Below are 24,736 nucleotides of genomic sequence, written 5' to 3' on the forward strand. Positions count from 1 at the left end.
TTTATCACAAAGAAGTGTTTATGCTGTCAAGCTTTGTGATCCTTTTGCCTCAGTCTAAATTCTGCCTCATCTGAACATTAGAGCTTTACTAATATTAATGAATAGCTTTTGACTTCTCCATACATCATTCATAAATCATTAACTATGTTATGCTTCTGAGCCAGTGGCATGAATTATATATGTGTTTGCTTGCTTGAGACAGGGTTTTACCTAGCCTCAAACTAACCACACAGTCAAGGCTGACCTTCAATTTCAGATCGTCCTGCCTTTACCTCTCAAATGTTGGGATTAGAGTTGGGTGCCACCATGAAAGGCTGTAACTTCTAAGTTCATAATTTGGGATATAATAAACACTGCTAATTTATTGTCTAAATTATGTTTTCATAAATATAGCCTCAGGAGTTAATTTGATTATCATGAATTACTCACCAGAAGATTTCTAGGTAAACAACTAACAACTATCTACTTATAAATTTCAGAAAAATACAAAGAGCTGAGCATGTCAATGCATGCTTTTATTTTAATACCCGCTACTCAAGAAGCAGAAGCAGGTGAGTCTCTGAGTTGGAGGTCAGTCTGGCTTACATAGTGAGTTTCAGGACAGTCAGGGCCACACAAAGAAACCTGGTGTGGAAAACCTCAAATATAAGTTAAGTGAGTAAATGAATAGGTAAATGAAATCAATTTAAAATTTAAACCACCCAGAATGCTAAGTACTTTCAGTAATATCTTCTCCTGTGTGCTAGAGATGACTAAGCAGTTGATCTGAAGAGCACTGGCTGCTCTTCCGAGGACTGGAATATGATTCCCAGAACCCAGATGGCAGTGCACAAGCCCCCATAATTTCAGTCTCAGGGAGGCCATGGTCTCTAGCCTATTCAAGCACTGCATGCATGTGGTCCTCAGACAAGCATAAGTAAAATACACCAATAAACATAAATCCATCTTCAACCTCGCTAATGGGAAGAGGTGCACACTCCTGTGGCTCTAGGTCTTCAGAGAAGATTAGTGGTTTAAAGACAGGCTAGGACACAAAGCAGGACTTGAATTTATCACATTTTTATAAAGAAAAGACAGGACAGAAGATATGATTAAGTGCTTAAGCACACATACTTCTCTTGCAGATGGCATGAGTTTGGTTTCCAACACCCATATTAGGTAGCTGACAAACACCATTTCATCTCCAGGGGACATGGAGACAGACAGACAGACAGACAGACACACACACACACACACACACATACACACACACAAAGTCAAAAATAATAAAAGCACACTAGTCATGGTAACTCCTGCCTTTAATCCCAGCATCTGGGAGGTAGAGGCGGGAGTATCTCTTTGAGTTTTAGCCTGAGTGCCTCCTGGCAACAAGGCTGGTATTGTTACACAGAGAAACCCTGTCTTAGAAAAAAAATAAAAATAAAAAAGAAAATCAAATAGTAGAAAAAAAGTAAATAAGAAAAAGAGTGAGAGGGGCCAGAGAGAGAAGAAAAGTGTCTGAAGACAGCTACAGTGTACTTACATATAATACATAAATAAATCTTTAAAAAAAAAAAAAAGAAAAAGCACTGAAAAGACTGTTCAATGGGTAAAGATACTTTGCTGCAGAGCCTGATGACCCCACTTTGATCCTTGTGACCCTCTAGGAAGGAGAAAACTGACCGCATGACGTGCCATGACATGTGCTTCCTTGCACACACACACACACACACACACACACACACACACACACGTATATACACACAAATAAACAATATTTCATTCATAGCACCTCACAGACAGAGCATGTTGTACACATCCACAGTCCTGGCCATCAAAAGATGGTGGCAGAAAGATCAAAAGTTAGGGTTAACCTCAGTCACCCCGTGAGTTCGAGGACAGCCTGGGTAAGATCCTGCCTAAAAGCAAAAACAATCAGACAACAAAACAGAGAGTGTGTTGCAGGATTTGATCATGATGTAAACCCCAAAATTGGGATGTGGTGTGTCTCAGCCCTCAGTACACATCTGTAACCCCTCTAACTGGATACAGACACACCCTTAACCCCAAGGGAGAGTTAGTAGAAGGAAGCACTGGGTTTGAAAGTGATGTCTCACTGAGAGGCAGTCAAAGTGACAGTCAGAGAAAGTTTTGACTAAACAGCATATGCGCGCCTCTCACGAGGAGAGAAAAGAAGCAACATAAGAAGAGAGAACAGAGCAGAGGGAGGACTTTTACAGAGACAAGTTCAAGAGGAAACAAGCTAGACAGAGGTGAAGACAGAACAAGCCAGCAATCAGGAAGAGCCAGACTAGAACAGACTGCTAGAGTCAGTCTGAGGCCCAGGAGAGCAATGCAGTCAGAAGCTGAGAGAGAAGCCAGGTTTGAACTGGTGTGGAGAGAAATTTGAACAGAAACAGCTAAGTTAAACTAGACAGGAAGAATTCAGAAAAGGCAAGAATGGGTGAGCTTATTCAGCAGCAAGTCTGAGGCTGAGAACATTCTAGGAATGCGTTAGCAGATGGCGGCAGTAAGCAAGTTTCAGAGATAACTACTACTGGAGAACGAAAGTTACTATTTCAGCAGGGAGGTGAGCTGTTATAAAACTGAAGTGGTTTCCTCACAAATTCTGCACATGTATAAAATGGCACATATAAAACACTCAATCACCAGTGTGAATTTATATCTTATTCACATGAGGGGTGAGGTAGATCAAACTTCATCAATGAGATTAATACTTTCCATTCCAGATTATCATGTTCTTGTTCACCTTGGCTTTGTACTGAACTTGTACTGTAACTCCATGGCCTAGTAACTCACAGTGATTCCTCCTCTCTCAACCTCCCAGGGGTTGAGAATAGACACGAGACATTGCACCTGGCTCTCAATGAGATTTCCCATTGAGAGGCTTTGAAGGTAACAACCAACTAAAAGGAGTGGGAGTATTCTCTGTCCAGCATGCTTATATAATAAAAACATAAACCATTTCTTTAAACAAGGCTTTACTCCACAGTCTAGAGTGGCTATGAACTCAACTGCCATCCGGCTACTACAGACCGCCATGCTGGGAACGACAGGCACGACCTGGCTTACTCAGGTAACAACACTTTTGAAAGCAGCTCTGGGGCGGAAAGATGGCTCTGCAGCTGTGGTGCTTGCTGCTCTCGCTCTGCACTCAGTCCCCAGCACACATCAGGTGTTATAATACCAGCAACCTTATTCACCCGACATCTTCCCATGCACTTCCACACCCAGAGGCACAGACAGACAGACACAAACTGCATGCATACCCCACCCCCAATCAACCCAAAAAGAGTCTCTGAAGATGGGTGTGGTGAGTCTTGAAATCCCAGAATTCTAGAATACATGACAAGATGATCATTGAAAATTCAAAGTCAGCTTAAGCTACAATGAGACTATTTCTCAAACACAAAGAACAAAATAAAGACTTCTAACAAAAAACAAAACAAAAAACCACTTACCAGGTCCCTCATCTGTACCGTTCTGAGTAGCTTCCCAAACTACCAACTTTGTCCCACAGCCATCTGTAGATATGGACTCTGAATAGTCTGCAGGATTGAATGTCCTGGGGGGGTTGAAGTAAAGAAACACACAACTAAAGCAAGCATCAAATTACAAAATAAACCGTATGAAATATACCAAACTTGCCAGCATTGGGGAGGCAGAGGCAGAGGCAGGCAGATCTCTGAAAGTCGAGGCCAGTCTGGTCCATATAGCAAGCATCATGACAGCCAAAGCTACATAGACAGACTGTCTGTAAAAACAAGAATAGAAAAAAGAAAATATTCAAAAACCAAATAAGCTCCAGTTCGTTCGAAGGGCTGCTATAAAAGACTTCTCCCCTAATCCTGGATAATGGCTAACTCTTTAAGCCACTGTGATGTAGGTATTCTTTATACACCTTCTGCACCACCAAATATGTAGGGAAGGTCTTTGTTTGGGTCATTCTGTTGTGCTTTGTTTTGCTTTTAAACACAGTCTTTCAATGTAGCCATGTCAGTATTCAAACTGAATATGTAAACCAGGAGTGGCCTTAAACTTCAGATTTCTGCCTGCTCCCTGACCCTTAAATGCTGGCCTTAAAGGCTTGTGACATCCCGACCAGCCTCATACAAAACTGTTTTATTTAGTGTGGGTACTCACATGTGCTATAGCACACTTTCCTTCTACCCCTAAAGGTCTCAGGGACAGAACTTAAATGTTGGCAACAAGGACCTTTAATAACCTCTAGGCCCAATGATTTGAATGTTTTTATTTTCTGTTTTTTGACAGGGTATCACAATGTAGCACTGGCAAGCCTCAAACTCACATAAATATGCCTGCCCCTACCTCCCATGTACTAAGATTAAAGACATGAGCCTTAACATTCTTGAAGACAGGGTCTGTTTCATGTATCCCAGGATGCTTATAAACTATGTAACTAAAGATGACCTTGAACTTCTGATCCGGGAACAGATACTCAGACCTTAACACAACTGAAAGCATGATGGAAGCACTATTCAGGCCTTGGAACCCAGCACTTAGGCAGCACCACCTGTCAAAAGGAGAATACAGACCTACTCCATTTTGGTTTGGGGAAAGTCCCTAAATACACCGACCTTGCTCTTTGCCTCTGTAGTTCCAGTTCTGGCTAAGTGAAGTGTGCCAACCCAGGAATGTATGTTTGTGATTAAAAGCCCATTCTGAGAAATGCTCAGGACTGCAACTCAATCTCAAACACCCGGAGTACTTACTAATAAAAGCTGGAGCGATGGGTCAGTGGTTAAGAGCACTAACTACTCTTCAGAAGGTCCTGAGTTCAAATCCCAGCAACCACATGGTGGCTCACAACTATGCAAAATAAGAACTGATGCCCTCTTCTGGAGTGTCTGAAGACAGCTACAGTGTACTTACATATAATGAATAAATAAATATTTTATTTATTTATTTTTTGGTTTCTATTGGCTTGAACTGTGCCCCAGTGGTCTTCTCTAGGGGATATCTCATAACAATACTCCTAGAATAACAAGTTTATACCACCATGCCCAGTTTTATGGTGTGCTGGGGATTGAATTTTCTTTGCCTGTGCTAGGGAGGCACTTCTCCAGCCAAGCTTACAGATCTTCGACAAAAGTTACTTCAGCATCATCTACCTACTCTTGTATAAACGACCTTCAAGTTTCTACAATACGGTCTCTGGAATCCTAGACAGTTATGAAGACTTAGAAGCATTTTCAGCCTAGAAAGAGCACCACTGAAAATTCCCAATGAAGGGCCTGGAGGGAAGGGTCAAAGTAGGATGTGCAATGCTGCTCTTGCCGGCCTGGGAAGCGGGTTCCATACCCTGCACCCATGTAGAAGCACAAAACAGCCCAGAACTCCAGTACCTAGGAAACCTTTTCTTGTCTCACAGGCACATTCACACACGGTACACAAACATACACCCAAGCCCACACATGACATACTTTAAAAACGTCCCAATGAGAACTAACACATCAAGAGTGAACATGTCTCCTTTCCCTTGTGTCAGAATCAAAGCTTGGATGGTCCTGAAACATGCTATGAGGACTAAGCTCACCTTGAACTCAGAAATGTGCTAATCTCTTGCCTTAGTGTTGGCCTTAAGGAAGCGGCTATCATAACACCAAAAGATTTTTAAGATTCTTTTTATTTTCTGTGTATGAAAGTTTTCCCTACATGTACATATATGCACCATGTGCATGCTCCATGCCCACAGAGTCCAGAAGAGGGCATCAGATTCCATGGAGCTGGGTTACAAATGGTCTAAGATGTGATGTGAGGCCTGGGTGCTAGAGCCAAACCCAAGGGCTCTCCAACAGTAGTAGTGCAACAGCTGACAAACCATCTCTCCAGCACCCCAACCGTGGGTTCCAATAGGATTATATTCTTCATATATGGGCAGAGCTAAAGGAATGTTTTGTATTACCACTGAAAGGGCTGGTGAGATGGTTCAGAGGTAAAAGAACTAGGACTGTTTCGATGTACACAGAAGAACACTAGGTAAACGGAAATGCTGCGAGTTTAAAGGCTGGAGTTCCATATTCAAGTTGTCTTGCCAAGCACAAAAGAAACAACGAGAGAAAGAAAACCTAGAAATAATAGTAGCTAATTATAACACCTACCCAGAACTCTCAGCCTTTATTCCTATCACTCAGGACCAAAGTATCATTTTCACATAAACATTCGTGTAGAATTGCTAGACTCAGTACCATCTGTACAGGGGCTTGCAACTAGGCAACTGAGAACCTATGCTCATATGCCCACTCCCCAGGGAACATTGGTGTCTGCAGACATTGTAGTAACTTCACGAGGAGGGGCTGTTATGTTAGAGAGAGAAGGATGATGTAACATCAATGTGCACATCCACCACATCAATAAAGTTATCCAAGCAAACTGCCAGCAGTGCAGAGGCCTCAACCCTGACCTAGCATTTACTGCAACAACAACACTCTTTTTACTATCGTTAGAAAAGCCTTCAGAAGTACAACAACCTCTAACTGGGATAAATTATATACAGGTCAGAGGCAAATAAACTAGAACAACTAGGAAATATAACTACAGCAATAGGATGGCTGTGACTTACCCCATGCTTTGAGCGGAGAACCTTCCTGTCCCTCTGCCCCTGCCACGTCCAAATCCTTTAAAAAAAAAACACACACAATTATAGAATATAGTTGTATTTTTATATGTATATATTATTGAATGATTAAATGAAGCAAAATTTCAGGCCAATCTGGGCTACAAGGTGACTTCTCAACCATCACAAACTACAGTATGAGCCTTTTTTCCGAAGGAAGAAAGGAAGGAAAGAAGGAAGAAAGGAAGGAAGGAAGGAAGAAAGGAAGGAAGGAAGGAAGGTAGGCAGGCAGGCAGATCACAATGATAGAGAAATTGACAGCACTGATTTCTCTACCAGAGGACCTGCCTTCCATCCCCAGTACCCACATGGCAGCTTGCCCATTCTCAGGGGCATCTGATGCCCTCTTCTGGCCCCCACAGTCATTGCATACACGTGGCACACATATATGCAGGCAAAATGTTCACACACATAAAACATTTTAAAATATAAGTAAATAATGCCTTGGCAATATTGGTATATGCCTTTAATACCAGATATTGAGAGGCAGAGGCAAGCAGATCTCTGAACTGGACACCAGCCTGGTCTACAGAGCAAGTTCCAAGACAACCAAGGCTACGGAGAAACCCTGTTCAGGAAACAAAACAACCCCCCGCCCCAACTCCTAAGTAAGCTACCCTTGCTTTGTTGGTAGTATATGTATTATCTGAACTGTTCATACCTCTGTTTCTGCTTCCCAAGTGCTAGGATTACATCTGAACAGTACTATAACTTATTATAAAAGTGGTTTTCACAATTCATCTGAAAATGACCAAAAGGACTCCTCAAAATGACATATTCCAGGATCTGAGGTGTGACTCAGTGGTGGAACCATTCTTACCAAGGACAGGCAACCTTCAGCACCAAAAATAACAAAACCAAAGCAAAATATAAAAATCAAAAGAACCAGGTATGATCTAAATGGTCCTTCACAGGCATCTTAGAGAACATTCATTCATAATTCATTTCCACTCATTCTTAAAAGCCAGGGCAGCAGCAGTTGGCCTGGTCCTCCTCCTCCCTCACCTCTGCCTCGGGCCCGCTTGCCTCGCTCCGAAGGCTTGTCTCCTTGGCTGCAATCAATCCCATTCTCTTCACCTTTGACTACAGAGGAAAAGGCAGACATGTCAACTTTTTAATTTTCAAACCTCTTACCAAACTTATGAGGCCCTTACAAAACCAAGAACAAAATGCACAGAGAGTCAAAAACCCAACATTCTCTTCTAATCCCACAGCCAGCTTGATCTAAATTCTAATGAGGGCTACATATGGAGGGAGACCTGTCTCAAAAGCCAAAAAAGAAGGTCAAAAAGAGGTTAAAATGTAAACAACATTTAGAAATCAAGAAAAATAAAAGTAACGCAAAACTGAAAGCATGTGGTGGAAGACTTACCAGAGGGCAAAAGGCAAAACCAAGAGAATTAATTGTGAGTTCAAGTTCAAGGCCAGATGAACAGTGTTCAAGAATCAGACCTAGTGTTCAAGAAAAGGAAAATGACCGGCTGGAGATGGCTCAGTGGGTAAGAACACCACCTGCTCTTCCAAAGGTCCTGAGTTCAAATCCCAGCAACCACATGGTGGCTCACAACCATCCATAATGAGATCCCATGCCTCTTCTGGTGTCTGAAGATAGGTGTACTCACATATAATAAATAAATAAACCTTTAAAAAAAAAAAGAAAGAAAGAAAAGGAAAAAGAAATGAGAAAGAGAGAGGCAGGAGTTGGGGATTTAGCTCAATGGTAGAGCGCTTGCCTAGCAAGAGCAAGGCCCTGGGTTCGGTCCTCAGCTCTGTTAAAAAAAAAAAAAAAAAAAAAAAAAAAGAGAAAGAGAGAGGCAGGAAGGTGTGGAACAAAATATGGAATGGCACCAAATGCAACTACAAAAAGAAAAATAAAATCAAAATAACATGGTGCTGAGCAAGGTGGCACGTGCCTTTAATCCCAACACACAGAACACAGACAAGATCTCTGTGAGGCCAGCCTCCAAGGCACTCAGTCTACATTCAGAGACCTTGTCTGAGTGAGTGAGTGAGTGAGTGAGTGAGTGAGTGAGTGAGTGAGTGAGTGAGTAAACAAATAAATAAATAAATAGCATGGCCATTTTCTCTGCCTAGAGGTACCCTCATGTAAAATAAATGTTCTTTAAATAAGAACAACAAAACCAATACTTACTATAAAACAATGCTATATATATCACAGAACACATTCCTTAGCAAAGGGTAAAGTGTAAGAGGCAGGCTTTTTAGCATACTACCAGAAAAGGCAAGTACACACTTCCCAACAGATCCATACAATACAAAAGCTGGTCAAGAGATACCGATATCACTTAACTCCACTTTTTAGTTGCTGCTTAGCTCACACAAGCCAGGCCTCTTTTGCAGTACATTAAATTTATCATATCCCTTCCTATAATCCTCACCCATTTCTGAACTTGGTTTCTCCCTGGAACAAGTTCTAGGTAACATTACTAAACTGTAAGACCAGGTATGGTGGCCCATCCCTTTCATTCCAGCACTTGGGTGTCAAGGGCTGGCAAAGCTCAGGGAGTTTAAGGCCAGTCAGGGCTACATAGTGAGATTCTGTCTCAAAAAATTAAAGGCCACCAAGCAGCAGTGGCGCACACGTTTAATCCCAGCATTCAGGATACAGAGGCAGGCGGATTTCATGTTCGAGGCCAGCCTGGTCTACAGAGTGAGTTTCAAGACAGCTAGGGCTATACAAAGAAACCCTGTCTGTCACAAAAAACCAAAAATTAAATTAAATTAGAACCAAATATTATATAACAGCTAGAAGTGTGGTCAAGTAGAAATCCAAGCAAAGGCCCTTGATTTAATCCACAGCACCAAATTATACATTTCTATTACTTAAAATACTTTATTTCTCATTCTTGATGCCAAGTGTCCAATCAACCTTCATTTAAAAATAGAGCTGGTGACATGGTTCAGTGGGTAAGGGTTCCTGCCAAGCCTAATGACCTGAATTCAATCCCAGGACCCAAATGGTGAAGAGAAAAGTCAACCCCAAAGGTGTTCTTAGACACCCCCCCCCCCGCCCCCCGCCACATGTACACCATGACATGTACACCCACACAATCAGTAAAAAAATTTTTTTTAATTTAGATTGAGGGATAGTAGGGGGTTTATGTAATTTCACTGCTGGATGAAGGGGAATCTTATTAAAGCCAGCTCAAGATATATACTGAAAGTGTACTAATTTCATAAGGGCTGGGAGAAAACATGTGGGAGCTCTTTCCTTTTTTTTTGTATTTTCGAGACAGGGTTTCTCTGTGTAGCCCTGGCTGTCCTCAAACTCAGAAATCTGCCTGCTTCTGCCTCCCAAGTGCTGGGATTACAGGCTTGTGCCACCACTGCCCAGCAAGGGAGCTCTTTGAGAGAAGATTTTTCAATGTAGCTCAGGTTGGCTTGGAACTCACAATTTTCCTACTAAAAGCTCTCAAATTCTATTACAGACATCACATGGCTGTGAGCTGTTTGAAAACCTGTTTGTTCCTTACCACAGGTTGCCACAAGTACTCCTCATACAGCAACAAGTTGTCTCCTGCACTGTTCCAAGTAAAATGGTGTCAAAATATGGGTCAAAGGAAACTGTTCAAACAATACTGACTTCTGAATCTGTCTCCTTTAACTTTTTTTGTGGGAGGAGGGTGATAGGGTCTCACTATGGAACCCTGGGTGGTCTGGAACTCACAATGTAAATCTGTATGGTCTCAAAACGTACAGGAAGCCACATGCCTCTACCCGGGATTGAAGACACACCTAGACATCTCTAATGTCTATACTATGAATATCTGTAAGGGAAGGAAAAACAGCCTCATACGAACGAACCTACACCCACCCCACCCCCTGCATCCCGAGTCTATACAGGATCTTACAGACTGCCCTGTGTGACGCAGTGTCATTGGGAGCAATTGATAAGCTACACACACGGACATCACAAGTGGGTTTATGCTCGCCTTTAGGGGGCCTGAGAACAGTATGAGAAGAGAGAGCCACACTCACACTCTCGGCTGCGGTTGCCACCTCTTCCCTTGCGGTTGTTGTTTCCCCGTCCACGACTTGCTTCTCTCTCTGTCCTCTTCTCTCTATTTTCTTTGTTTTCTGAGCTTTCTCTTCCAAAATTCTTCTTCTTCCCTCCTACAGTCTCCCATGAAGTCTATCAAAAAGTAGAGTCTACAATCATTGAGTGGTCACACAGCTTTCAAAACTTACATTTTATTTCTTTCCCATTTGTGGGACGTAAAACCATGACAGGAAGTTAGGTAAGGGAGAGCAGGTAGAAAGCTGGTGACTGGATGGGCGCACACCTGAGGCTTAGGTGGAGTTCTCTGGCTGTTGGTTAGCCACCCTAGTGTCTGCAGGTCACCCTACTGCAGTTGGTATGGGAGACTATCATTGCTGTTGGTCAGTCATCAACCACAAAGCCACAGATACTGACAGGCAAGACCCACAGCAGAGAGCATGGAGGAAACTGTGTCCCACACGATGTCCCATAACCAGTCAGAATCCCAAAAGAATTCTCCTCTGATCCATTTCCTTCACAATCACTTCCCTGTTAAGAAGAGTACTCATGACTATGGTCAGCCCCTAACTTACTATCATCTGCTCTTTGACAAAACAAAGATTCTGCTCTGCGCCCCTCCTCCTTATGAAATTTCAAGACAGAGCTGGAGAATTGGTTCAACAGTTAAGAGCATTGTTGCTCTTGCAGAAGAAAACCAAAGTTAGGTTCTTGACACCCACATTGTGATTTCTACCATCTGTGACTTACACACTAATTTCAGAGGGTATCTCTGACACACACACACACACACACACACACACACACACACACACACAGGCAAAACACCCATAGAAAAATGAATAAAATTAAAGGCATGGTAGCTCATACTGTAATCCCAGCACTTAAGAATGCCTTGAGTCAGAGGTCAATCTACCCTATATAGTAAATTCTAAGCCAGCCTAGGCTAGAAAGTAAAAACTTGTCACACACATATCACCAACTACAACTGATGCCTGCTTATAACATACACATGCTGAGGCAAAAGTATCAGAAGTTCAAAGTCATCCTGGGCTGCATACCAAGTTCAAAGCCAGCCAGGGCTTCATCAAACACTGACTCAAAATAAATGCTTACCCAACACACTGCCAAATTTATATTTAAGGAAGCTAAAGAAATGGTAATGCATAAAAGTGTCTGGGTATACATCTACCAGAACAGGACAAGTCACTAGTAAACCATTTGAGAAAGTTCTTTCCTACCGATTCTTTCCCTTTTTTTTTTTTTTGTTTTTTGAGGCAGGGTTTCTCTGTGTAGCCCTGGCTGTCCTGGAACTCACTCTGTAGAGCAGGCTGGCCTCGACCTCAGAAATCTGCCTGCCTCTGCCTCCCAGAGTGCTGGGATTACAGGCGTGCGCCACCACTGCCTGGTTATCACTCACCTTTAATAATGGGATTTTAGGTATGTATTTAGGGATGTATTCGCCTTCTATTCAATATCAACATTTTAAAAAGCAGTGTATAGTTACAGTATTTGTTTTTTCACAGCACTCCAATTTTATTCAGTAACAGCTTCTCCTCAAAGCAATAATGTGACTAAACCCAAACACTGAAAAGAATGGAACCTGTCAGGGTTAGTGGCTCACACCTTTAATTCCAGCAGTCGGGAGGTGGAGGCAGAGGCAGGCATATCTCTGTGGGTTCTAGGACAGTCAGGGCTATATTGTGAGAGTCTATATTGAAAAAGAAAAAAGAGAAAGGACACTGAATGCTCTTCCAGAGAAAGGATCCAAGTTTGATTCTCAGTATCCACAGGATGGCTCATAACCATTTGTAACTCCAGTTCTGGGGAAACTTGAAAACCCATTCTGGCTTCCACAGGCACTAACTACATGCACATGATATACTGATATGCATGCAGCCAAACACCCATACACATAAAAAAATACACACACACACACTTTAATATGTCTGGATACGGTATGGAGAGATGGTACTCACTGTGTGATCTTGCAGAAAACCTAGGTTTGATTTCTAGCCCTCATATAGCTCCCCCATGTAGCTCACAACAGTATATAACTCCAGCCTCAGCGACCTGACAACCTCTTCTAGCCTTCACATGTACAAGGCTAGCAAATATTGCATATACATACATGAAAAGAAAACATCTTTACACATACAATCTTTTAAAACATAGAACTGTCTCTCCCTTCCTCCTCCTCCTTCTTCCTTCTCTCTCTCTCTCTCTCTCTCTCTCTCTCTCTCTCTCTCTCTCTCTCTGTGGGGGGGGGGGGGTGTAAGTTCATCCCTGGAGCTAGAATTACATGCTATTGTGAACTACCATAGAAGAGCTCTGGAGGGCTGGAGAGATGGCTCAGTGGTTAAGAGCGCCGACTGCTCTTCCAAAGGTCCTGAGTTCAAATCCCAGCAACCACATGGTGGCTCTCAACCATCTATAATGAGATCTGATGCTCTCTTCTGGTGTGTCTGAAGACAGCTACAGTGTACTCACATATAATAAATAAATCTTTAAAAAAAAAAAAAAAAAAGAGGAAGAGCTCTGGAGATTCAGATCATCTATAGAGAAGTTCATGCTCATAGCCAATGGGCCATCTTTCCAGCCCCAAGAAAGCCATATTGGGTGCATTCATCGCTGTATTTTTCTTTTAGGTGATGTATTATTTGTTTTAATTTTCTCTGAAATAGTTTCAGGTTAGAAATATAAATCAAATACAATCCAATTTCCACAAAGAGATCAAGGGAATAGAGCAGACGATATCCTGGTATGATTTTCAAGCACTACAGCTTATTTTCTATGCATGTGCACTGTAAGGGTCTATATTACTAAGTCTCAAAGAACATACTTATGGAATATTCATAAAAATTCAATAATAAGGCCGGGCGGTGGTGGCACACACCTTTAATCCTAGAACTTGGGAGTCAGAGGCAGGCGGATTTCTGAGTTCAAGGCCAGCCTGGTCTACAGAGTTCCAGGACAGTCAGGGCTACACAGAGAAACCCTATCTCAAAAAACCACAAAGAAAAAAAGAAAGAAAGAAAAGAAAGAAAGAAAAGAAAGAAAGAAAGAAAGAAAGAAAAGGAAGGAAGGAAGGAAGGAAGGAAGGAAGGAAGGAAGGAAGAAAGGAAGAAAGGAAGGAAGAAAGGAAGAAAGGAAGGAAGAAAAAGAAAAAAGAAAAGAAAAAAGAACAAACAAAAGTCAGGCTAAAGGTGTAGGTCAGGAGAGTGCTCCCTCCTGGCATTGACAATCGCTAGCCCTGCATGAGTCAAGTACAGTGCATCCTGTTATCTTAGTACAAAGGAGACAGGCAGACCAGAAATTCAATGTCATCCTCAGAGCAAGCTTGAGACCAGCCTGGACTAAAGCAGAGATTGAGGCCAATGAGGAGTGGTCAGAGGTGGTGACTAAGATGAGAAACATAAGCTGTCTGGAGCCACAAGCTTGGACGCTTTCAGCAACTGTTGGGCTGGAAGACATAGCCAGCCAAGTTATTGTTCTTGTTGGAACTTTCCTCTAGTGCTTGTCTATAATAATGTGAATGACCCAAGGTTGTTTCTCAGAACACTCCCTCCAAAACACAGCCTGCCCCAATCCCTCTAACGCAGCTCCTAGCCACAGTGAAAATGAAAATGCAGCCTGACACTGGGCGGGACCAGTGATTGATACTCACGGTGTCGGAATTCCCTTCCAGCAGTATATTGATAGCTTTGTTCACATCACCATTACAATCATGTAGGGCCACGATGCATTCATCCTGATTTTTTCCCGTCACTTCCATAAGCTTGTCAAAGAATCAGAAAATGGTTAAAGGAAAGGGGGGAAAAAGGCATTCCATATTAACTTTGTGATTCTTCTATTCAAAAACAGCAATTATACTGCCCTTCCACACGATGGCCAGCCTCTTCTAGACTCTAATAAGGTTAGGCTCGAAGAACAGGTTCAGATTCCTCATGCCCCTTGGGTCCCCAAATAATACTAGTAGACTCACCCACCAATCAACATCCTCAAAGGCAAGTCTCTTATTTTTTTTTTTTTTTTAAATTAAGTAGTGGTTGCTGGCCTGGAACAACCAGCTATACAGAGCAGGCTAAACTCAAACTCAAACTCATAACTGATCAGCCTACCTCTACCTCCCAATCTAGGATTTAAAGTGTTCACCACAACCCTCAGCTTAAAAAACAGCACAGTATATGCACAGACAAACATTCTCAGAACTAGATCATGCTCAAACTTAGGTCACTAGCATAGAACTTGCAAAATTTCAATACCTAACATGTTAACTGGGAGTTCATTTGAATTTAGCCAACATTCAGAACTACAGAACAAGTTCTAAGTCAGCCAGGGATATACAGAGAAACCCTGTCTCAAAAACAAAACAAACAAACCAAAAAAAAAAAAAGCATGCTGTTCTGAAGAACAACTATTGAAACACAGCTCAGAATGGAATATCTGACACTGGAAAGAGTGCCCTGTATGCTTTCTAGAGTCTAGAAGGATGAAAAAGCAATTAAAGAAAGGTCTGGAATTAAGGCTAACTTATCAAAAAGACTTTTTGTTGAAACCTGAAATGAAAACATTATCCAAAAAAAAAAAAAATCTATACTTTGTCAACTGAAGTTTGAAATCACACTGACATTTAAAAAGGTAATTTGTCTCTTTCCTACAATTAAAAAAATATTCCTCCTATCTCAAAAGTCATGCTTTCTACATCTAGGTACTCAGAACTGTCAGTGGGTCTCACAAATGCCCAGTCCACTGGTCACATGCAAACACACTAATTGCTGAGACTCTGCCATCAAGATAAACATGCCTGTGCTGTATCTTGCCATCTGGCTGCCAATGTGAAGTACTTGATCATAGGCCCAAAATTCATTATCGAATCCAAATTCAGACTAAGCTATAAGTTTATTTTAAAATTAAAAATTCCTAGTAAAATTACCTTTTTAAGTATATTAAGAATCAAGTGCAGGGTTGGAGAGATGACTTGGCAGTTAAGAGCACTTATTGCTGCTGCAGAAACACAGGTTCGGTTCCCAGCACTCATCTGGTGTTTTTTTTTTTTTTTTGGTTTTTGGATTTGTTTTTTTCTGAGACAGGGTTTCTCTGTATAGCCCTAGCTGTCCTGGAACTCATTCTGTAGACCAGGCTGGCCTCGAACTCAGAAATCCGCCTGCCTCTGCCTCCCAGAGTGCTGGGATTACAGGCGTGCGCCGCCACCGCCCAGCTCACTGGTGGTTCATAATCATGCATAACTCCTGTTCAAAGAGATCTAATGTTCCCTTTTGACACCCTTCAATGAGAATGCATGTGGTATACATATATACATGTAGGCAAAACCCTTACATACATAAAGAAAATATTCTTTTAAGTAATTTATTATTTTATGTTGTATGCAATGTTTTCCTGCATGCATCTGTAATAGGTGTCAGATCCTCTATAGCTAGAGTTACAGACAGCTGTGAGCTGCCATGTGGTTGCTGGGAATTGAACCCAGGTCCTCTGGAAAAGTAGCCAGTGCTCTTAATCACTAAGCCATCTCTCCAGCCTCCTAGAAAATACTTTTTTTAAAACTAAGAATAAAGAGGAAAAAAAATTCACAGTTTCCTTTGATAGAAACATACCTGTTTAACTTTAGCTTCAAAATCTGAATCATTCTTATCAAAGATCACTTGAGCAAGCCGCATCTGTTCAGCAGTTGCCTAGGGAGCAAAAAAGTGGTAGATTTTTAGCAACTAAAATATTACAACAGATGCTGGAATGTCAAAGACAACTCTTCAATCACTAAGCATGACTCTAAGAAATACTGATTAACCAAGCACCAAATCATCATCCCAGCACCCGACAGGTGGGGACAGGAAGATTAAGGTCACATCAGACTACATGAGAATATGATGACACCCTGGGCTTTGCTGAATTCTTATCTCAGGGAGGGAGGAAGTAAGTACTTAATTTGGGACTCTGGACTACATTTAACCTGCTCACATAAGAAAACTACCGCCCAGCCAGGAGGTGGAGGCGCACGCCTTTAATCCCAGCACTTAGGAGGCAGAGGCAGGCAAATTTCTGAATTTGAGGCCAGCCTGGTCTGCGGAGTGAGTTCCAGGACAGCCAGGGCTATACAGAGAAACCCTGTCTGGAAAAACGAAAGGAAGGAAGGAAGGAAGGAAGGAAGGAAGGAAGGAAGGAAGGAAGGAAGGAAGGAAGGAAGGAAGGAAACTACCGCCCAACTGAACAGCATAAAGGCCTCGTTCCTGGCGATGACCTAGCAGTCTCCCTGCTTACTGGGATTTCCCTCCCACTGAGAAGGGAAGAGAGCAAAGGGATGCCAACTGTAGAGGTGCCCGTGCCCGTATTCAGGAACACCCTTCTGCCCGGTCTGCATGGCGTCACAGACTACCCAGAGCTGCACACAACACTACAAACCACACCCAAGTGACTCTGATTGGTTCTGATGTGAAAGAACTGCATTTAGCTAAAGAGAATAATTCTGAAGTTATTTCTCTCTTACAATCTTACTATAAATAGGGGAAAGATTTCAGTCAGCTCCACAGAAAATAGGATTCTTTATTCTAAACCCTGTTTTTGGAAAACAGACTCCTGAATGTTTAAGGATTCTCTCTATGTAACATAGAGCAGTTAAATATTAGCACCGCACAGTGTCAGAACTACAAGAGCTCACTTGGGGTTTGTGGTGGTTTGTTGTTTTGCTTTTTTATTTAGTTTTTAGAGTAACAAAAATGGAATCCAGAGCCTCCCACAAGCTAGGCAAGCACTTACCAGTGATAAATATTCATTTCTTTTCCTCCCCAATGTGTTTTACATTCTTCTTGTTGTTTTGTGCTATTGTTGTGAGACAAACTGCTAGGCTGAAAGAAGACCTAGCAGCGTGTGCCTTTCTTTCCCATAAGCACTCCAGACGCAGAGGCAGGAGGATCGCTGTGAACTACATACAGGTCTGCAGAAGGAATTCTGGGACAGACAGAGCTATTTGATAGACTTCTTATCTCAAAAAGATAGATTGCCTAGGATGGCTTTGAGCTCACTCAACAATCCAGAAAGGCTTGAGGTCCTATTTATAGCCCCTGAGTACCCAGGATTACAGAACTCTGCCACCAGACCTGACTGACCTTTCTTTTCTTTTGTCTCTTGAGATAAGAGTCTTCCAGATAGCCCAGGCTAGCCTTCTCTCTCCAGCCTCAATCTACACAGACCTGAGAGTAGAGGCACAGGCACCATTATTTCCGGCTAATATACAGTATCTTATTTTTGAAAATATACCAGGATTGGGCCAACAAGTAAATAGGTAAAAGATATAAACTTCCTGCCATAGTTTCTAGTAAAATTAACATTACTTCAGAAAAAGTTTCTTTCCTCAGTTACTGTTCTTTCTTAGAAAGCCCTGTTGTTCACTCACACTGACAGTCTACCTGACTGCTACTTGGGCACATGTGGACAGTGTGAACAGGCCAGGAGTTAGTTTTGTTTCCACGGCTAGATGGAAGCCAGAAAAAACAATAAAACTTCAGCCTCTGACCCCTCAGAGTTGGGTTTGTCAACATGAGTGGAACCCCAGCTCGCCACATGGATGCTGGAACCCAGACTCCGTCCTCAGACCGCACAGCAGACGCTCTGTGCGTCTCTCCACACATCTCTCCAGGCCCAGGATACTATTCAGAGGGAGAGTTTTTGCTGCTATTATTTGGTTTGCTGTTGATTTTAGGACAGTCTTATGTAGCCCTGTCTGCATGGGAAGTCGCTCTGTAACCTAGACTGGCCTCAAGTTCATGGCGATTCTCACGACTAAGTCTTTACAGTGACAGACATTTTTTTTTTAGTACCATGTCTAACCATATTCTTTTATAATTAAATATACATACATTGTTTTTTATAAAGGAAAGGGCTTCCTATAGCACGCATTTGGAGACCAGTGAGTAAGTTTAGAAATTGTTTCCTCCTACCATGTGAGTCTTGGGAATACAACTCAGGTCAGACTTGATCACAGGCACCATTACATGCTGAGCCACTCCACTAGCCCTGAGTCTGTTTTGTTTTGAGAGACAGATCTCACTGTGTCTCCCGGAATGGCCTGGAGATCACATGCAGACTGTGCTGGTCATGGAACACGCCTCCCCCCCCCCCTTCTGTATGCCCTGCTTCCTCAGCATGGGACCAAGGTTTGCACCACCATGCTTGACTAAAACAGAATGCTGAGCTGAAGTCTGCATTAATTCCTGAACACATATTGAAAACTTTAAATATGCTGTAAAACCATATTGGCATGTAAAACCACAGCTGAAGAGAAAGAAGCAAGATAATCAGACACTCAGGAGCCAGCCTCAGAATAAGAAACACTCAACCAATAAATACAGCAAAGCTTTTCTTTAAAGCTTTTCCCAGGTTTGTTTTAGTGAGAAAGAATGTTATGCAGGCTAAGCTAAGCTATAACTCACTATATACAGCAGAAGATGACCTTAAACTTCCGACTTCTCTGCTTCTGCCTTCTAAATGCTCACACTACAGTTTATGCAAAACTAGGGACTGACCCAGGGTCTTGGGCATGCTGGCCAAGCACTGTAGCAACTCAACTATAGCCCAGCTCCATTCAACCTTTATTATAAATTTTATTCATTTCAAGGAACTTGATGATGCAAGGGGGTACTGGAAGTTTCTGAATCACAAAGCACCTTTTACAAGGCCTTTCCATTTCATGTAAGTGAGTGGGAATACAAATTCCAGCAGCTGTGGCCTATTATGCCCAATCTAAAGGCTGAGCCTCTCGTCCCAATCTTTTCACGCTATTACCTCAGCTTAACAGCCAAACACTACTGCATTAAACCCTGAAAGATGTCTGTATAGAAATTCAGCACCCACACTTCCTGCCGGTGTCAATGCAATCTTTCCCAGAAACCTTAAATACACTTTCATTATTCCTACTGGACACCAGATAACCATTCCCTGGACCCACCATCATCTGAGAAGTCCCAGTGTTGTAGACAAAAAGCCCAAGAGCATAATCAATGAACAAGGAGACAGGAACAACCAGAGAGAACCTGTTAGAGAGCAATCGCATTACATTTGGAGTCTGGATGAGAGCCATTTCTGTGTGATAGCAAACCACGGATGTTTCTGGAAAAGCACACCAGACCAATTTGTCCCATATTAATACAGTGTTTTCTATTGCCTTTCATAGCAGAGCTAAACATTGTATATTACTTTAAAATGTCTGGGGGGGGAGGGTAGGAGATAGGAACTAAAGAGATGACACAGAGATTAATAAAGGGAGCTCTTGCAGAAAACACACAATCAGTTCACAACACCCACATGACAACTAATTCACCTATAACTCCAGTTTCAAAAGATCCAATATCCTCTTCTGGTCTCTGCAGGTATGAGGCACACATGGTGAACACACATTAATGCAGGCAAACATCTATACATATTTAAAAAAAGATACATTGTAGAGCCAATAAAAAAAGATGAACATAACACAAGTTTATAATCCTATCACTGACTGAGGAGGCAGAGGTAGGCAGATCTTTAGGAAAACAACTTGTTCTACAGAGTGAGCTCCACACTAGCCAGGGCTACGCAGTGAGACCCTGTCTCAGACAATTGAAGAACTACCAAGGTGAATGGGCTGGCTTAGCAGGTCACATGAGCCTGGCGATCTAAGGTCAATCCTCAGAACACACATAGAGGTGAAAAGAGAGGACAGCTCTACAAAGCTGCCCTCCAAGCTGTATACTCAACCATGACATGCTTGTCTTCATGTGTGTGTATGTGCCTGCATGTGTATGCTGTTTACACATGTGCACATGCAAGCTTTTGCGCCTTCATGCACTGACACACACACACACAAATTTTTACTTTTAAAGATAACACGTAAAGGTAAACTAAAAATACCTATTGCCACTGAGCCATCGCAGCAGTGCTCATCATTCAAGAACCCAGGGGAGGACCAGGAGTCACAAGGCCACCAAGCTACAAAGGCCCTGTCTCAGGCTAAACAAAACCAGAAAGAAAGAAAGAAGAAAAATGTTTATAGCTTAAGAAACTAAAGATAGGGCTGGAGAGATGGCTCTGTGGGTAAGAGCACCAACTGCTTTTCCAAAGGTCATGAGTTCAAATCCCAGCACCCACATGGTGGCTCACAACCATCCGTAAAGAGATCTGATGCCCTCTTCTGGTGCGTCTGAAGACAGCTACAGTGTACTTACATATAATAAATAAATCTTTAAAAAAAAAAAAAAAGAAAAGAAAAAGAAACTAAAGATAAAGAACAGCAAATGAACACACCTAAATAAATAGAAAAGAAGGCACAGAGGGCAGAAGAACTAAAATAAATTAAGATTAGAAAGGGGGTTGTAAACAAATTAGAACATGACTCCTAGCTGGGTGTGGTCTCTCACACTCAATCCCAGCACTACTGACCCTGAGGAGAAAGATCTGATGAAGTTCAAATCCACCCCAGGTTATGAACTGAGTTAGTTCCTGTGTTAAAGATTAAAATGCTGTATTAGAAAGCAGGGTGGGGGACAGTCTGAAGGTAGTGGTGGGAAGCAGAGGCAGGTAGATTTGAGTTCCAGGCTTGCCTGGTCTACTAAGACAGTTCCAGGACAGCCCTAGCTATACAAAGAAACCCCCATCACAAAACAAACAAAAACAAAAGCAAATAAAACAAAACAAAAAAAGAAAAAAGAAAAGAAGGGGAAAACATGAGTCTTGAAGTCTGGGGGTAGGGGGGTCACTTTGCTTTGGTTCTAGTGGTCCTAGAGACCCCAGGGCTCTAGCAAGGTAGGTGGTCACTCTTCTATTGAGCTAGCTTCATTGCTACCTGTTCAAGGGCTGATTCATAGTTGAGATGTCAATAAAATAAATACTGAGCTACAAAGACACAAGATTTAAGAGTAGTAATATTAGGAGAAAAGAGAGGAGGAACACTGTTACTAGAGAGATTGCAAAGCTTAATAATACATACCTAAAATCCCATTATTAAAGGTGAGTGATAGCCGGCTGTGGTGGCGCACGCCTGTAATCCCAGCATTCTGGGAGGCACAGGGGAGGATTTCTGAGTTCAAAGCCAGCCTGGTCTACAGAGTGAGTTCCAGGGACAGCCAGGGCTATAAAGAGAAACCCTGCCTCAAAAAAACCAAATCCAAAACACCAAAAAAAAAAAAAAAAAAAAAAAAGGTGAGTGAGGCAGGCAGTTAGTGAGTTCAGAGACAGCCTAGCACAAAGTAAGACCATGCCTCAAACAAACAACAGAAATAAAACTTTAGGGCTGGAGAGATGGCTCAGCAGATAAGAGCACTGACTACTCTTTGGAAGGTATTGAGTTCAATTCCCAGCAACCACATGGTGGCTCACAAACATCTGTACTGAGATGTGACGCCCTCTTCTGTTGTGTCTAAAGACAGCTACAGTGTACTTACATATAATAATAAATTTAAAAAATAAAAAAAGAAACTTCAGAGTTTATGAAAGGAAACCTAGAACAAGTATGTGTCACCAAATTAGCCTAGATAAAATATAATCTTGAAAAAGAGACTAGGGCCAGGGAGAGCTCAGCTAGTAAAGCTCTAACCATACAGCCTGACACCTGACTCCATCTCTGGGATGTACTTCTATTGTCCAGATGCAGTAGCATGTATCTATAATCCGATCATGTGTACCAAAAGATGTGACAAGAAAACTGTTCCAGGAGATCAAGGACCAGCTAGCCTGTAATATGCTGCCAGCAGGAACAAAAGAAACCCCACCTCAACAAGGGAACAGACACCCAAAGAGTGTCCTTTGACCTACAAACCACACCATGGCTTGTGACTGTGTACACTCTAATCATAAAAAACACACAAAGATGAATGGAAGAGGAAGGGGGTCATCAACTACTAAAAAGGGAGACTCATAATAGGTTAAATAACTAGTCATCAAAACTTCCCAGAGCGTGGTGACTCAGATCTGTAATCCCTAGTACTCATTAAACTGAAGCAGGAGTATTTCATGTGTTTGAGGGCTACAGTGAGTCCCAGGCCAGCATGATTTACACCTGATTATACTTACAGCCTTATTAAAGACCCCTATAGATGATTGATACTTACATAGATAGATAGATAGATAGATAGATAGATAGATAGATAGATAGATAGATGGGAAGGAAGGAAGGAAGGAAGGAAGGAAGGAAGGAAGGAAGGAAGGAAGGAAGGATGGTTATTTGACCAACAATTCTTCACAAACATGGGATACTTCTCTCTCTCTCTCTCTTTTTTTTTTTTTTTCCTTTTTTGGTGTTTGGATTTGTTTTTTTTGAGACAGGGTTTCTCTGTGTAGCCCTGGCTGTCCTGGAACTCACTCTGTAAACCAGGCTGGCCTTGAACTCAGAAATCTGCCTGCCTTTGCCTCCCAGAGTGCACCACTCGGCCTCATTTTGTTTCTAATTGATCATTTCCAAAATAAACCACAAACCTGTTTTAAGTGACACTTTGGATTTAAGTTATTGCTAATATTTTTTACAACAAGCATTTTTGCTTTTGTGTTCTCTGCATTTCTAGAAGGGAATAATCAAAAGTTGTCCTTGTGCATATCTCATTAACATTCCATTGATTCAGACACTCTATGTCAAGACGTGAGCTTCATTACTTATTTTGTTTACTATTATATTCCAACTTGTATTTATTTGTTTATTAGATTCACTTATTATAAAACTTAAATCTCTATATTCCTCTTAATTTGAAAGTTATTTTGATTTCCAGCTAATGTATTTCTTCTTCTTGTGGTATCAAAATTATTTTCAAACAAAAATACTTGGCATTTTTATTAGATGTTATTAATACAATATTATTAGCATAATGGATGCCAAAATTAATATTGCTAATCTAACATTTATGACTCACTTTATATTTCTTTTTTCAACATTCCACTGAGATTCCCTGAACTACTTTGTGCAAACCAGATTGTAGTAATACCAAAAACAAAGACATAAAAAAAAAGGATACTTTATCTATAAAAACAGGAACAAAAACCTATAATCATCCTCACAGAATGTACTTGACAAATTCACCTTTTCTTTCTTTCTTTAAAAAAAAAAAAAAAAAAAAGGTCTCTCAAGACAGTCTTGGCTGTCCTGGAACTCACTCTGAAAACCAGGCTGTCCTCGAACTCTGATCTGCCTGCCTCTGCCTCCCAAGTGCTGGGAATAAAAGTGTGCACCACCACAACCTGGCCTACACTCCACCTTTTTTATTATAAAGACTATTCAACAAACTCAGCACGGAGGAGAAAACCCTTATCCTGATAAAAAGGAACTACAAAAATTGGCAATTGTCATACATAATGATGAAAGACACTAAAACATTTTCCTTAAGATCAAAACAAGCAGGGTGTGGGTGCTGCCGCAAACCTTTAACCTCAACAGGTGCAGGGGTGGTCTCTGAGCCTTCTCTATGGAGTGAGTTCCTGGACAGCCAGAGTCAGAGAGATCCTGCCAAAGAAGAAGAGGAGCAGGAAGGAGGGGAGGGAAACCAAACCAACAAAACCAAGGACACCTGTTAAATAATAACAAAGGGACAAGTCAACAGACAGGGAAACTAAACAACACAATATGATCTAATTCTATGTTTAAAAATTATAACTTGTGTTTGTGTAAGCAGAAAATAGTGTGTGGCATCTTGAGAATAACATTAGAACAGATTGAAAGGGTAGGTTAACAATAATTTGGAAAACAATTATCCATCTTTGTAGAAAATGAAAGGGTCCTATCTTTAAAAACTACAAAATCAAAACAGAACTATTTTCCTGCTAGACAGGACCCTGAAACTCAACTCTGCACTACTGTGCCCAACCCAACTGACACAACCCTGCATTGTTTTTGTATACAGTAGAAAATACATTAATCATGCTCCCCTACATGTAATAACGCAGCAACAGGAACCTGGATCAGTACACAGCCTTGATAAGGAAACGAAAGCTTGTGAGATTTGGTTCTATTCTTCCACTACTCAGGTTATAATAAGATTCAGATCCTTGGGCATAGCATCAAGTATCTGCACCTGCTAAGCAGTCTCGGCGACCTGAACTACTTCTGATAG

General features: G+C 41.7%; 1 protein-coding gene across 1 annotated transcript in view; it reads right to left on the reverse strand.

Annotated features, from left to right (window-relative positions):
• Ubap2 (ubiquitin associated protein 2) overlaps window positions 1-24,736 on the reverse strand; it is an 84,850-nt gene that overhangs the window by 28,911 nt on the left and 31,203 nt on the right. Inside the window, exons 3-8 of the mRNA XM_052176266.1 lie at window positions 16,274-16,351; window positions 14,323-14,433; window positions 10,637-10,790; window positions 7,643-7,720; window positions 6,584-6,638; window positions 3,462-3,565 (exon numbers count right to left, since the gene is read on the reverse strand). Coding sequence (XP_052032226.1) covers window positions 3,462-3,565; window positions 6,584-6,638; window positions 7,643-7,720; window positions 10,637-10,790; window positions 14,323-14,433; window positions 16,274-16,351 — 580 coding nt within the window. The remainder of the gene's footprint in view (window positions 1-3,461; window positions 3,566-6,583; window positions 6,639-7,642; window positions 7,721-10,636; window positions 10,791-14,322; window positions 14,434-16,273; window positions 16,352-24,736) is intronic.

This window comes from Apodemus sylvaticus, chromosome 3 (genome assembly GCF_947179515.1).
Source record: "Apodemus sylvaticus chromosome 3, mApoSyl1.1, whole genome shotgun sequence".
Taxonomy (NCBI): domain Eukaryota; kingdom Metazoa; phylum Chordata; class Mammalia; order Rodentia; family Muridae; genus Apodemus; species Apodemus sylvaticus.